Source organism: Acanthopagrus latus, chromosome 9, assembly GCF_904848185.1.
Source record: "Acanthopagrus latus isolate v.2019 chromosome 9, fAcaLat1.1, whole genome shotgun sequence".
NCBI classification, from domain to species: Eukaryota; Metazoa; Chordata; class Actinopteri; order Spariformes; family Sparidae; genus Acanthopagrus; species Acanthopagrus latus.
This window is the reverse complement of record NC_051047.1, coordinates 2,023,947-2,038,231: the sequence shown is the minus strand read 5'-3', so window position 1 is coordinate 2,038,231 and position 14,285 is coordinate 2,023,947. Positions and strand designations below refer to the sequence as shown.

Here is a 14,285-nt window from a genome sequence, read left to right as displayed (position 1 = left end):
TATATATATATATATATATATATATATATATATATATATATATATATATATATATATATATATATATATATATATATATATATATATATATATATGAATGAAACACCGCTATTCTGCACTAAAATAACTTTTTTTTTAATCCAGGTCTGTTGTTAACACAGATGACACTGATGCTAATCTAAATTTCAGGTAATTTCCCCAGATTAATTGAACTGAACTGAAATTGAAATTGAATCATTCCCTAAAAACCAGTGTGAGGAAATTCAGTTTTTTAGTGTTTAATATCACGGTGACATCCTTGAAGATTAGGTAGCTCTTCTGGACAGCACGAAATATTGACTAATCTGAATTATTCAGGGACGACTAAGTTAAGGTGTGAAGTTGATTGAATAACAGGTGGAAGATAGATTCTTTATTGCTTACCGGTAGGAGCACGATTGAAGCGCTTGGAGCTAGTTCTAGCTCCAGCAGTGTCTTTTGCAGGTCTTCACTGGTGAATTCCCGCCGAGGGAACATGGTGGCTAGGGCAAAGTTACCATAGCGGTTCCCCACTTCCTGTGAAAGAGCCAGCACAAAACCTTTCACAGTAATTCTGCATTAAGGGATTTTCAGTGCTAGGAAGTACACATTATCCAAAGACTTGAGTGTCCAGAGACTCCTGATACTTTACAATACCATGAGCCAGCATCACAAAAGGCTAAGTGATATCTTTGTGATTGATCAACTTGGTTTATGAAGAGGGCTCACCTGGAACATTAACCATTCTTGCAAACCATCCAACAGATGGAACTTTAACATATCCCTCAATATCCTGACACTGAATGATAATAAAAGGCAGTTGTTTTCCTTACTTGAATTAAATGATTAAATCTAAATAGCACCATTGATACTGTAGGGGGATGGGGGAATGTACAAAAATCATACCATGTATTCAACACACGAGAAAACAATGTTCTCCAAAAAAAAGAACTAGAGAACAGTAATGCAAATAGTCCAACTGCAAAGGGCAAAGACTTACCATGACCTGGAATTTATAGAGATTTTAGCTGAGACTCACCTCACATTATCATGTGTCAAATTTCTTAGTGTTTACTGTCAAAAATGTATCTACTTAAGTAGCTAAGCAGCAGAGCTAAGAGTGTTGGTCTGATTGCTTCCAGAGCCTCATGGTTGTGACCAGCACAACCATGTGTCTAGTTAACGGTTAGTTACTGTTGACATTATGTTGGCACAGTAAACAATAGGCTCTTCTCTTTAAAATTGTGAATGATATGAAAAAGTTGAATTGATATTACAAAGTAATAATCTTTGTAAATAAGTTTGAGTGAAGTTTCTGTGTGAACGACTGGGAAGAGTGTTTTTTTAAATGTGTGTTTATTACTTATTTAAAGTTTAACAAGGACACAGAAATAAAAACAAAACAGACATAGCACATATGAGGTGATACCAATAACAGTCATATTAAAACTAAATACAAAGCAAAGCAGTTTTTGGCAGTACAGAAAATCTCTCTATACATATATAAACATACATATGTACATATAAATATACACATGTAAAGAATAGATACACACATAAGCTGAAAAGGGACAAATGGAGAGAGTAAAAAAAAAGAATATACACAGAAACGCACCTTAGAAATGACACAGTAATCTACACCCTGAAAATATTTCAGAGACGGAAATTTTAATTTTGCAGACAGAAACATATTCCAGCATTTTGGTTTTTCTGTTCATAATGTACATGTCCATGTTACAACCAGTCATGAGCCATGAGCCTTAAAATAGCCTGTTAAGCCTGTTAAGTGCACGCTCGATGGACTTATCCCTTTTCTTTCTCCTGAGTGCTGATTGAATTTCCTCTTTTGTTATTTAAGATATTAATTTTCCGTTTTGTTCAACTGTGATCTTTGGAAGATTTATCTGGGCCAGAACGGCATCGATCTGGTTGTCGTTGCTTGTCTGTGGTTGGGAATATAGTATTTTGGGAAGCACTGAATTTTCTCCGGACTAGTTTCTGTTTTGTTTGTTGCAGAGTTTCTTATTTTATGTGTAGTTCTATCAGCTTGTTGTTTTCTTAACCTATATGATAGAAGTTCCAGTGATTTTCCACCCATCTCATAGTATTGTTGCTTTGTAAAAAGGAGGTTTTTTTTTTAATTTCCTGAGTATTAATTCATCTATTTCTTTTTTTAAGTTTGTAATCTTACATTTATTGTCATCTTTGCATGTTGTTACTGTATTCTCTTCAAGTCCTTTTCACTAATTTTCTTATCATATGAGGTAATGGCTATTATTTTGCCCCTAATCACCGCTTTTAATACATCCCCGAGAATGGGTGGGGTCACTTCATCATCGTTATTTTCCAAATACAATTTAATTTCATTTTTCAGTTTGTCTTTAATAACTGGATTGTTCAGGATGTTTGAGTTCAGTCTCCAGAGAGTAGACCAATTCTTATTATTCAGATGGACTAACATATAGATGGGACCATGATCTGAAATAGTACTGGGTCCTATTTCACAGTTATCCACCCTATCTCCTTTAAGCATAAAAAAGTAATTGATGCACAAGTAGACATTGTGAGCGGACGAGTAATGTGAGTCTCAGCTCGTTAGGTTTATCCCTCTCCACGCGTCCACAATCCCAGCTTCACGCAACCAAGTATTTAATCTTCTACTAATGTTTTTTTTGCGTCTGATTTCCTATTTGATGAGTCAATTTTCGGATTCAATTGCATGTTAAAAGCTCCGCCACATCATTAAATCCAGATTTACTCAATTTAGCGTGTTCAGAGTCGTTGAGGTGGGACTCCTGTAGGAAAGCTACTTGGATTTTATCTTTCTTTAATTTTGATAGGATTTCCCCCTCTTAACTGGATTGAGTATTCCATTTATATTAAATGACGCTATTTTTAAAGACCTGTTTTGCATCTATGTGATTCCCCCCTCCATCTCACTCAAAAACCTGGTGTGCTTCCCCCTCCCCGTGAGAACCGACAGGGAGTGAACAACTAACATATCAATAAACATCAAACTGAACACAATTTGGCCAAATGACTCCCTATGAAATTGTCTGTTGGTCTGACCCTGTTGAGCCTCCCAAGGTGGCTCGAAGGGAAAAGTCTCCCTCCTCAGACTGGAGGGAGAGGCCGTTACCTGCAACACTCGCATGGTGGAAGACAAAAAGGAAAAAAAAATCAAAAGTGAAACTGGCCCCAAACGAACCAGCCTTTTCAATAGTGGATCTCCACCACTATTTACAGTCTTAGAACATTACAAGAGATTTCACAATTAACTCTGCCGTCCTCAAGATGTGGGTTAAGTCCTTTAGCTCACGGAGGTGGCCGGTGATGGTCTCCTGAAGGCTCGGAGCTTCTTCTTGTAACTTGAATCCTGCCCGGCTGTGCCCCTCACTGCTCGTCTACACCTGCTCCATGAGCGTCTCTGGAGGTCTGATGGTTGTCCCGGTGTAGCCTCTTCTCAGCAGGTCCTCTGATGCCTCCTCTATAGTATCATAGATTTTGGTTCTGTCGTTGTGTCTCACGCGCAGCCTGGCAGGGAAGAACTGAACTGGAACTGAACTTTATTTTCCTTCAGCACTTTGTGGATATCTGTATAGCCTCTTCGTTTTTGGAGTATTAGAGCTGAATAGTCGTGGTCCAGGTTTATGTAGTTTTCTTGCCAGGTAAACCCCTTCCTCTGCCATGCCTTGCTGAGTAATGTCTCTTTTTTTTTTAAAACTTAAAAACTTAAATATGATGGAGCGCAGCAGTGCATCCGCCGGCAGCTGTGACTTCTTCCATGTTTAGGATCCTCTCTTCTGCTATCTCAATTAGATGTTCCGCCTCCTCCAGTCTGGTATTAACCATGACAATTTCTTCTTTTATCATCTCTAATTGTTCTTTATTTTCTTGGCAAATCCCTCTTAGTTTGCGCAGAATCAGTTCAATGTCAGCCATATCGACGCACTGCACCACGTTGTTTGCTAGCTTAAACCTGTTAGCTGCTAATTGCTGCTGTGCTCCTTCTTTCTCACCCACCCGTCTTCGGACAGCATGTACTGCTCAAAGTGGTGATGTGGCTCTTCTCCCCTTTCTCTACGCTTTTAGCAGAATGATTTACTTGGTCTCTAATTTCTCTATTTCAACCGGGAGCTCTCTCGCTATGCGGCCATCTTAACGGTGTTGCGACCGGAAGATCTCAATCCATTTCATGAAGGTCAAAATCAAAATTATCCTAAGTGCAAACATCATATAAGGCCATTCCATTTGATCGAATGCATCTGTGTGTTGTGCGTCTAAGGAAATGACAGCAGCCTCTTCTTCTATTTTGTGTACAAAATATTGAAAAGATGTCGCAAATTGTATTACATTTTTCTACCTGGCATAAAGCTGGTTTGGTCCGAATGCATGATAAGACCCATGCATTCTTTTGACCTATTGGCCAGAACTTTACCATATCATTTTTATTTCAATGGGCAAAAGTGAAATGGGATGATGTGTTGAAACCACTTTGGGGTCATGGCCAGGTTTAGGAATCAAAGAAATACTGGCTTTATACAGTGTGGCTGGCAGACTTGAGGTAATCCTAGAATGCTTCAGCATGCATAGAAATTTGTGATATTGTAGAACCAAATACACTATACAATTCTACACTGAAGCCATCTGGACCTGCTGCCTTGTCATTGAGGGAGGGGGAGAAGGAGAGCATTAATTGAATCCTTTGACAATTTAAGTAGATTTAGGTTTTCAAAAGACATATCTGTAGTTTCAAGATCTGGTTCGCCCTGAGATTGGTAGACACTCGTGTAAAATTCATTTCAAACATTTCAAAAACATTTCAAAATTTTAAAGGGGGCCTCAAGCACCATCTTTAGATTTAATGCAATGTATAGCTCTAGAGGCCTGCGATTGTCTTAGCTGACGAGCTAGCAGCTTGTGGGGTTTTTCACTGAGCTCAAAGTACCTCTGACTGACTTGGACTAGCAGCGTCGAAACAGTTTTGGACATAACTGAATTATACTCGTACCGTAAAGCAGCAATCTTATTCAGTGATTCTGGTTAATGCTCTGTTCTGTAAGAGGCCTCTGGATTAGTTTACTGACTATCTATTTCATTCAACCTTTTCTTTGATTTTTTTCTTATCTGTTGCCTCATAAGATATTATGTGGCCTCTAACAACAGCCTTCATGGCCTTCCATAAAGTGGAGTGATCGACATCGCCTGTATCGTTGGTATTTAGGTATAGATCTATTCTATAAGAGAGATATGAGCAAAATTCCTAATCCTTCAACAAGGCATTATTTAAGTGCCAGCAGTATTCACTCTTTTCAAATTAAGACTTAAAGTGACAGGCACATGATCTGATTTAAGTATATTATGATAAGTGCAATCAGCTTTTTTTCTCAACTTGAGTCCAATATGAAGTAATCAATTCTTAATTAAGAATTGTTAAAGTCAGAGAAACATGAAAAATCTCTTGCTGTGGGATAAAGGAGCCTCCACATATTCAGTACATTATAAGACTGGATGAGATTATTGAGTGTTCTGCTATTCTTAAATGAGCTTATTTGGGGGCGCTGTCTGTCTAAAACGGACTCTAAAGCGTAACTGAAATCTCCACCTAGCATAATGTTTGAGTTAGATAGATAGGCATAATGCTGAAAAGATTCTGAAAAAAGGTGAGATCATCATAATTAGGTCCATACACAGTCACTAAAGTTAAGGTATAGAGTTTAATGTTCCACAAACTATTAAATATCTGCCCCTCTGGTCAGAAATAGCCTGGGAGTGGATAAAAGGTATATTTTTCCTTACCGCGATGCAACACCTGTCAACACCTCTTGATTTTGTGCTGAAGTCTGACTGAGAAAGCTGAGATGCCCATGAAGGACGAAGTACCTTCGCTGCTGTATTCTTAATGTGTGTTTCCTGTAGAAAACCTGTATCAGTTTTGAGCATACATAGCTGTGCATGTTGCTGTTACCTATTCTATGTGGATCAGTTAACTTAATAATTTACTGCTTAGAGGACCAAGGGACAGATCAAACCCAGGAGCAGCGCTTTCATTCCCCAAACCTTCAGTTAAAGCTAGATATGAAGGCCTGCCTGAGGCCAGACTAGCAAGATAACTACCAATCTCTTTCTAACCCAGGGAGACAGACTTTACTTCACAAATTAAAAAATAATTGAAAATAGAGAAAATTGGGGTGCCGTTAAGATGTCGTGCCCGTATATACAGTGGAGAAGCCAGAGGTTCATCCACATGCTGAAAACTTTCGACCCCAGGTTTGTGCTACAAAGCCACAACGAGGCATGTCTCAAGCCAGAGGGCGGAGACAGGCTCGTGTTCCTGGCCAAACGTGTTAAAAAGACAGCAAGCACACGCCTCATGTCCTGTACAGCTACCAACATGTCCGGTTTACTATGCAATGCATGCAGATGTTTAATTTAGTTTACATGTCTTTCGGGATACAAAATACTTTTGAACTGTGAACAAAAGGTACCTGTTGCAAAAAAGTATTAATGAAAGTTATGTTCACACTTTATCAGCCCCAATGTGGAAACTGATCTTTTTTTATAAAAACCTGCAATCTGACATGTACAATCTATGTTTACAAAAGCATTTTATCAAAAATTGACTCATTTTTTTCAAGTGAGTTTGAAGGTGCACTGTTTAAAATGGCAGGGCAATTGTGTTTACAATAAAAGCATTAAACTAAAAGCAATGCTTTTAACATTCTTTGTAATTTGTAGATTGTTTTTGAGGAAAAAAACATCCATTAAAATCATAAATCGAACTTGGTGTGAGATTCAATTTTTAGGCCATATCGCCCAGCCCTACAGCCATGAAATGGTTGCGGGAGCTGGTCATGGCCATTGTGTGTGCTCACACCAGCTGCACTATGGCAGGTCTCAGCAGTGTCCCAGAAGCGGGTCTCTGATCTGCCTGGGGTCAACAAGCCCTGAGCTGCCTAAAGTTAAGTCGATCTGCACCATCAAGATCAAACAAAACAGGAAGTCAGACAGTGAAACAGCATATTGAACCCATCCATTTTCAAATTAAAACACTCTGTCCAGAGCTGGGCTCAACAGCACAACAAAATCAGAAATGTGACTACAAACAAGCAACAAAGCTTAAAGCTATATAGCTCTAAGTGATTTTGCCTAGGCAACTGGATCAGTTTCTTAAAGACGTTTCACCTCTCATCCAAGAGGCAGTTCTAACTCACTGGAGGGGAGTTGTAGGCTTTTAAACTTCACGAGAGTGTCCTTACAGAGTCACGAAGAACAGGTGTGAGCTCTGCGTTTCAGAGTCATCAGGGCCACTTGTGGATTCTTGACCCAACTGGCCTTCACATAGATTGCTAGGGCTATGTGAGACCAGGTGTGGTGTTTCGGCATTTAAGATAATTGTTTGTATTTGAATTTATGAGTCTAAAAATCTAGGAGCACTTGTTGAATTTAGCATACTAGCTGCTAATGCATCTCGTCGCTGGCCCGCGAGAGCCACTATACAGAGTGTAGTCAGTCAGTGCATGTCGTATGAGAACGTGACACCAATGACAGTAATGAAGCTGATGTATTTCAGTATCCTCGTGTTCACCTCTAAGATTGTGTAGTGTTAGAGGAATTGAGGTTATCATTAAAAAAAAATCAAACACTACGATGACTATATGGAATATAGTTGTCAAACAAACCTGAACAGCAAAGTGCCGAGCCTCTTGCAGTTTGCTCTGTGCGTGGAACTGGTTGGTGAAGGATGAGCCGTCAGGGAGGCGGAACTGTATCCTTGCTTTGGTACTGAACACGCACGCACACACGCACACACACACACATACACACACAGTTAATTTACACATTTCACATAAGCAGGTTTATGGACAGAGAACTATCCATCTTATGATTTTTTTTTTTTACTCTGAATAAGTAACATATACTTGTTATGCTAGCTGGAATAAGCCTTTATCAATAATGATTAGTTTTTATAACAATCTAAATTACATTCAGACCACCTGATCCAAAAACTGTGTGGAAAATACATGCTTTACAGCAGATGTTTGGTGTTACTTGAGGTGGAAAAGTTCACATCCTAAAACTGAACGAAATTCAGCAATTACTGATTAGTGTGCTCACCTTTATTGACTTAAATATACAATATACAGTGCATTCAGAGAGTATTCTGACCCACAGTTTTTTTCACATTTCATTAATTGGATCTTAAGATAAAATCGTTACACGCAATACACCATAATGAAAAGCGGAAACTGACTTGTATGTGCAGTCTATGGGAAACACTGGAATCTGATGGTGTAGCCACTACTTGCCTCAGCCATTACAAAAAGTTTCATCCCCCATTTAGTTGGCTTGTCCTTCATGTACTGCCATGTCATGCCTGCTTACTGCTGGGGCAGTGTCAGCATCCTGCTCTGTCTTCCAGGGCTCTGAACTGAGGTGTGTCTCTGCTGCCCGAGCTAGCGGAGATCTGCCACACCGTCCCTTCCTCTGTGCAGACCTTCGAGTAGCACTCAGCTTGCATGTCGGAGGCACCTCTTCCTCTCTCTCCTCATCCAAAACAAAAGATGGATCATCCACTTCATCGTCAAATCTCGCACTGTGGCTCAGACTCTGGCTCCGCGTCTCCCTCAGCTCCATCCAGCTCAAAAAAGAGCTGCACTGCCCGCTCCAAATTCAGAAGTCGCCTCATTGTTTTGACACACAAAACTAAAAAACGACTACACTACACACTAAACACACTACCCCACACACTAAACTATACATTCCAAACATGCTGGATGTCACAAATCTCTCAAAATCCACTATCACTGTCTCTCTTTCACTGTCCTAACACCCACAACTTTCCCCTCTTCCTCAGCAACCAAATGCCGTGTGTTTCTTTATGTTCTGATTGGTTCATGTGGTGCATTTTTCCACCAATAGGAAAGGGGGTGCCAAGTGTTTTTTTGTTTTTTTCATCCTTCCTGCTTGCAAGACATTCCTGAGAACTGGCTTCCGTTAACCCCTGAGGGTTAAGCACTTTTGTTTTTGTGATATACTGTTGTAAACACAGGTGTGTAGAAACATATCTACAACTTTTCTTTTCTGAAATCTCTGGTTGCCAATGTAAATGTACATTTAAAATAGAAAGGAAAAATAAAATGTTATGAAATAGCAATGAATTGGCCCTGTCGTTCGTGTGTGAGAGTGTGTGTGTATGTGTGCCCAAGTGCATGAACATGTGGAAGAATCCTCCAACAGTTTAGTCCACTTAGTAAATAGTGGGTCTATTTGCCCCACGACCCAAGTGAACTGAACTTGGTTTGGTTTGGTTCAGTTCAGTTCAAATCCAGTTCCCAACAACAAAAGACAACTCTAAATTCTGCTCTAGGCTTTACCCCTCTGGGCAACTCCTGAAGTTCAAGCGATTCACATCCAACAGAGTATTCATTTTCCTGACACCGACTTGGGAGACAGAGCTTACAGGCTGATGTTGAGGAAACATCTCTCATCCACTGACAAAAAACACTTACACCTCTGGGATACACTATGCATGCAGTGGCTGCATTCCACTCACTAGCAACAACCTGTGTATTGAAACTTTACCTTTCGTATCAAGCAGCAAAAAAGAAAACCTGCAGCAGGAGCCGTTTGAGCTCAGTTGCCAACATTCTATGTCCTTTGATGTGACTATTGAGCATGTGGGCATCCTGATGTTGATGCTGATCAATATATCCTGCAAATGTAGTTAGGACCTGCTCCTAACCAAAGTGCCTCACGATGTTTGTTCAGCCATCCACAAACTCGCCTTGGACCAGTGGGAAAGCCATGTGTCAAATGGCAAAATGAAGAAAAGGGCATAGCTATATAGAGGTTTTTTTTTTCATTAGCATTGCACATTTTCTCCAGCAAGGGGTGGCAGCTGAAAAATACACTGTGTATATTATAGCCCTCCTTGTTCTCTCTTTTACCTTCTCTCCCTGAGTAATGCCTCCTTCTTGACCTCTTGCTCTGCCTGTTTGGCTTGCAGTAGTGTCATTTTGGCAGCATTTTCCTCCTCCTGGGTTTTGGCATAGCGCGCTGCTCTGTCGGCTCGGTCCTGCATGACAGAAGGGAAAAAGGTGCAACAGGATAGATATGATATAAAGTATAAATAAATATAAGTGGTAATCTCATGTGATTACCTCTATTACCTTATTCAGGCATTTAAAGAAGACCTTAAAATCCTAGGCATTTTTTATGTTCAGCAATTTATCAGTCCAATTTTTCTTTATTATAGAACTGGCACCAAACCAGATTTTTGATACATCACTCATTTTTGGTTTAATATTTTTATCAGAGAATATGGCCAAAGACAGAAAAAAAAACATTGTGAAGCACTGAGAACACCAATTAAATGAGACAATGATACTGTCATCAGAGACACACAATGGCTCAAGAGAAAAAAAATGGGCCATACTTTTTGTGGTAAATGAATTACATAATCACACAAAAGAAAACAAAGAAGCAATTCAAACATAAAAAGAAAGGAGAAGACGACAGAGAATGAGAAAAAAAGAAGAGAGGGGGTGGTTTCCTCAATTAGATGACTGAGATGGAAAAGAGAAATTACATCACATTCATATAAAAAAGCCCAGGCTGAGTGGAAGTCATTCATTGGGTGAGCCTTCCTCTCTGGGTCCATCTTGTTTTTTTTTTCTTCTGGTCTCTTGTTTTATCAAGATGTGTTGTGTTCTTGTTTTTCTTGGCAACTGGGCAAACCAGCAGCATGAATGTCTTTGATTTTTATATTAATGCATGCAGCTGGAAACTGTTTTTGTTCTTTGACACTGACTGCCAGAATGTTCTACTTTTATTACACTGTATTACCCCTTAGCGGTGGCAATGTTATACAGTACCTATTTGTAATAGCACAAACATGCATTTTATATCAATAAATAAAGCAAAACAACAATGCTGGTACTTTCATTTAAGACAAAGTTGCTTGTTTTTTGTATGATTGTCTTAGAAGTTGTGTCTCATTCCAAGCTTTTTTGATAATAATTTTTCTTGGAGTTCAAGCATAAATTCTTAAAGTCAGCCGCAACAAGAAAGACAATGTGTTGTTTTAAGTCACACTGAAAAATTTTACTAACTGAAAACCCTAATTAAGGTGTAGATTCTTAAATTAAGTAAGAAAATCTTGAAAGTAGTTGAATTAAGAAAGCAGATCACTTATTTGAAATTTACATTTCTTAAATAATGTTGTTTCTTGGCTTGTAATAAGCCAAATTTACTACATTTTGGCCTGTTTTTTTTTTCAATTTCAAGACATATTATTGTCTTAAAGGGGTTAGACTTATGAACTAGTTTTAAGAATTATCTGCATACATACATACGTATATTTATATACACATATATACATATATAGATACACATATACATATATACATATACATATGCATAAATACATATACATACACACACACACACACACACACACACACACACACAAGCATGTGCTGCGTCTCCCACACACTTCAGCTGGCTGTACTCTGCTGTCACAGCACGGCGTCACAGACTCACCTGCTAACACAGGTGGTCAGCCAATGTTGGAATAGCATATGCAGAATAAGGAAGAGCCATATGAAAGAATATACTTTGTTTCAACAAAATAAAAAAATAAAAAATGAAATAACTATTAAGGAATGCAAGTACTTTTTTCTTTAATGCAGCTGTATTATCCAGGAAAATATTAGTTAAGGCTGAGTAGGTTTTGAAAAGGAAGATGAATGCATGGAATAAAATAGGTGATATCCCTGGTTCTGCCATATTGGTTTTGATCATATATCTTTATCTGTCCAGAATGAGTCCACCAGTGTTTAGAACTGCAATGCTAGACCAGTGGACTTAAACCTGGTTCCTACATTACGCACAATGCAAACTGAGCCACTGAGACTAACCCTAAACCTAACCCTTACCTAACCCTAACCCTCTCGAATTACGTTAAATGCTAATGTCAGTGTTGCTAACACTGCTAATGTACTGCAAAAATGCTAATGTTATGTTCAGAGATGTTGAAAATCCATGACAAAGATAGCCAATGAAATCAAGAGAATGATTAGGAGAAAGATGAGCTCACCAAGGCAATTTGCTGTTTGACTCGTTCCCTAGCAGCCTTCTCTTCTGCCTTCTCTCGGTTCCTTTCCTCCCGTAGTCTCTTGGTCTTTTCCTCTTCCTGTTTCCTCTTTAAGTCCTGCATGTCCTTCCCCATCTTCCGCCGTTCGATTTCCCTCTTGATCTCATTCTGAATTGTAAGACAGAGGTAGGTCAGGGGTCGAGAAATCCACATGAAATATATGCTCCAATCATTATTTGAGCATTATTTGAGCAGCTTTGTATAAACAACACATTATTTATTTTCGTTTTCAAGAATACAACTGTAATTTGAACTTTGGTCTCTCCCTTCAGACAGTGAGAACACTTTTACAAACACTATTTACATTATTTATATTGCATAAGGTGCTATGTGTATAGTTACTGGAGACTCCTTCGTTACAACCATTGGTAGAGTGGCCACAAACTCAAACAAGGTGGCATATTGTGGCAGTCTGAGTTTTGGAGTTTTTCATTTTCATTATTTTCTTTATTCGTTTGTTAGGTCTCTCTCCTGGCATTTAAGACAAGTCAATCAGTTCTGTATCATTTTTGTTATTTTTTCAATGTTTGTTGATGCTTGGGGATTGACCTTATGCCTGGTGCAAAGTGACACACGGCAGACAAGTGTCACTGCTAGTCTCAGGACAATGCAATTAATTTCAGTAATTTTTGTGCCCATTGCCCACATTGTATAATAGCAAATTTACTTGTACCAACCTATGAACCCCTGGCAACGTTGATCTTTGAATGAGATTTGGTCATGCACAATGCTAGGCATCTATTCCTTGTGCATAGATGGGCATGTTAACGGAGAGATACACTTGCTGTTTCTGCTAATTGAGGGTTGGCACAGGTAATGTCATTAATACACCAATCAGGCATAACACTATCACCACCTTACTACTATTGTGAAGGTTCCCCTTGGGCAGCCAATACAGCTACATGGGCTTAAGACCTCTGAGGAAGTCCTGTGGTGTCTTTTATAGTGGATCCTCTGGGTCCTTTATGTTGGGGGTGGGGCCCCCATGGATCAGACCTGTTCCAGCACGTCTTACAGATGCTCGATCAGATTGGGATCTGGTGAATTTGGAGGCCTAGTCAACACCTTGAGCCCTTTATTGCGTTCCTCAAGCTCTTCCTGAGCAGTGTGTCAGGGAACATTGTCCTGCTGGGGGGCCACTGCCATCAGGTAGAGTTGTTGTGATGGGGGGGTGTACTTCGTCCACAACAGTGTTTAGATTGGTGGTGTGTGTCAAGTGGCATTCACATGAATGCCAGCAGCCAGGGTTTACCAGCAGAACATTTCGTCGTGATAAGATGATCAATGTTTTTCTTGCATTGAGGATGCTAGTTCACCCAGCTGCATCCAACACGTTTTTAATAAAAACGATGTTTCTTTATTACTCGTCACTTCTGATCCATGGCCTTAGATCTGCACATCACTATTACAAACAGAGGGACTCCTCAGTTAAATATCAGTGTATTTTCCCATATTTAACAGAGTTGTTCATAGGACTGATGATTATGAAACAGTGGGGGCAGAGCGTCCAGCAGCCAAGGACCACATTCCTGTCCTTAAGCCAATTGAGGGCTTTTGTTTATATATGATGAATAAATACTCATGTGAAGTGGACATCCCCAACAGCTAGTCAACTGTACATTGATTTTATATATATACAAAATCAATGTACAGTTGACTAGCTGTTGATCACGACTGACTGAAGATTCTGGTCTGACTGTTCAGGTTCATTAAAGTCATACAGCAGGGAGAAGGGAGACAGTAGCAGGAGGTCCACTTCACGTGAGTATAGTTATTAATTATATATATAAAATCAATGTACAGTTCACTGGCTGTTGATGAAAGCAGTTTCTACATGATCGGTTTCTCGCGTAAAAATCAACTAAAAAAAAAAAAAAAAAAAAAAAAAACTTTGACCACGGTGTGATCTTTTTCAGCTGTTGAAAAATGAAAACCTGGAGGTTAAACTGTTAGCACAGCAATAGCCTAGAGGTAAGATCGGGCCTAAAAAATCCAGCCCGACCCGACCCAGGCCCGCAGGCATTAAAGCCCGACCCAGCCCGAGCCCGACCAATTAACTTGATTTGCAGGCCCGAGCCCGAAGCAAACCCGAAATTTCAAGATTACGTTC

At 39.4% G+C, this 14,285-nt stretch overlaps 1 protein-coding gene across 2 annotated transcripts in view; it reads right to left on the bottom strand.

The window, feature by feature from the left end:
• ubxn4 (UBX domain protein 4) overlaps nt 1–14,285 on the bottom strand; it is a 51,223-nt gene that overhangs the window by 5,294 nt on the left and 31,644 nt on the right. For both annotated transcript variants that reach the window (XM_037109478.1, XM_037109479.1), the window contains exons 8-11: nt 12,119–12,283; nt 9,969–10,096; nt 7,701–7,803; nt 424–555 (exon numbers count right to left, since the gene is read on the bottom strand). In XM_037109478.1, the coding sequence (XP_036965373.1) occupies nt 424–555; nt 7,701–7,803; nt 9,969–10,096; nt 12,119–12,283 (528 nt within the window). The remainder of the gene's footprint in view (nt 1–423; nt 556–7,700; nt 7,804–9,968; nt 10,097–12,118; nt 12,284–14,285) is intronic.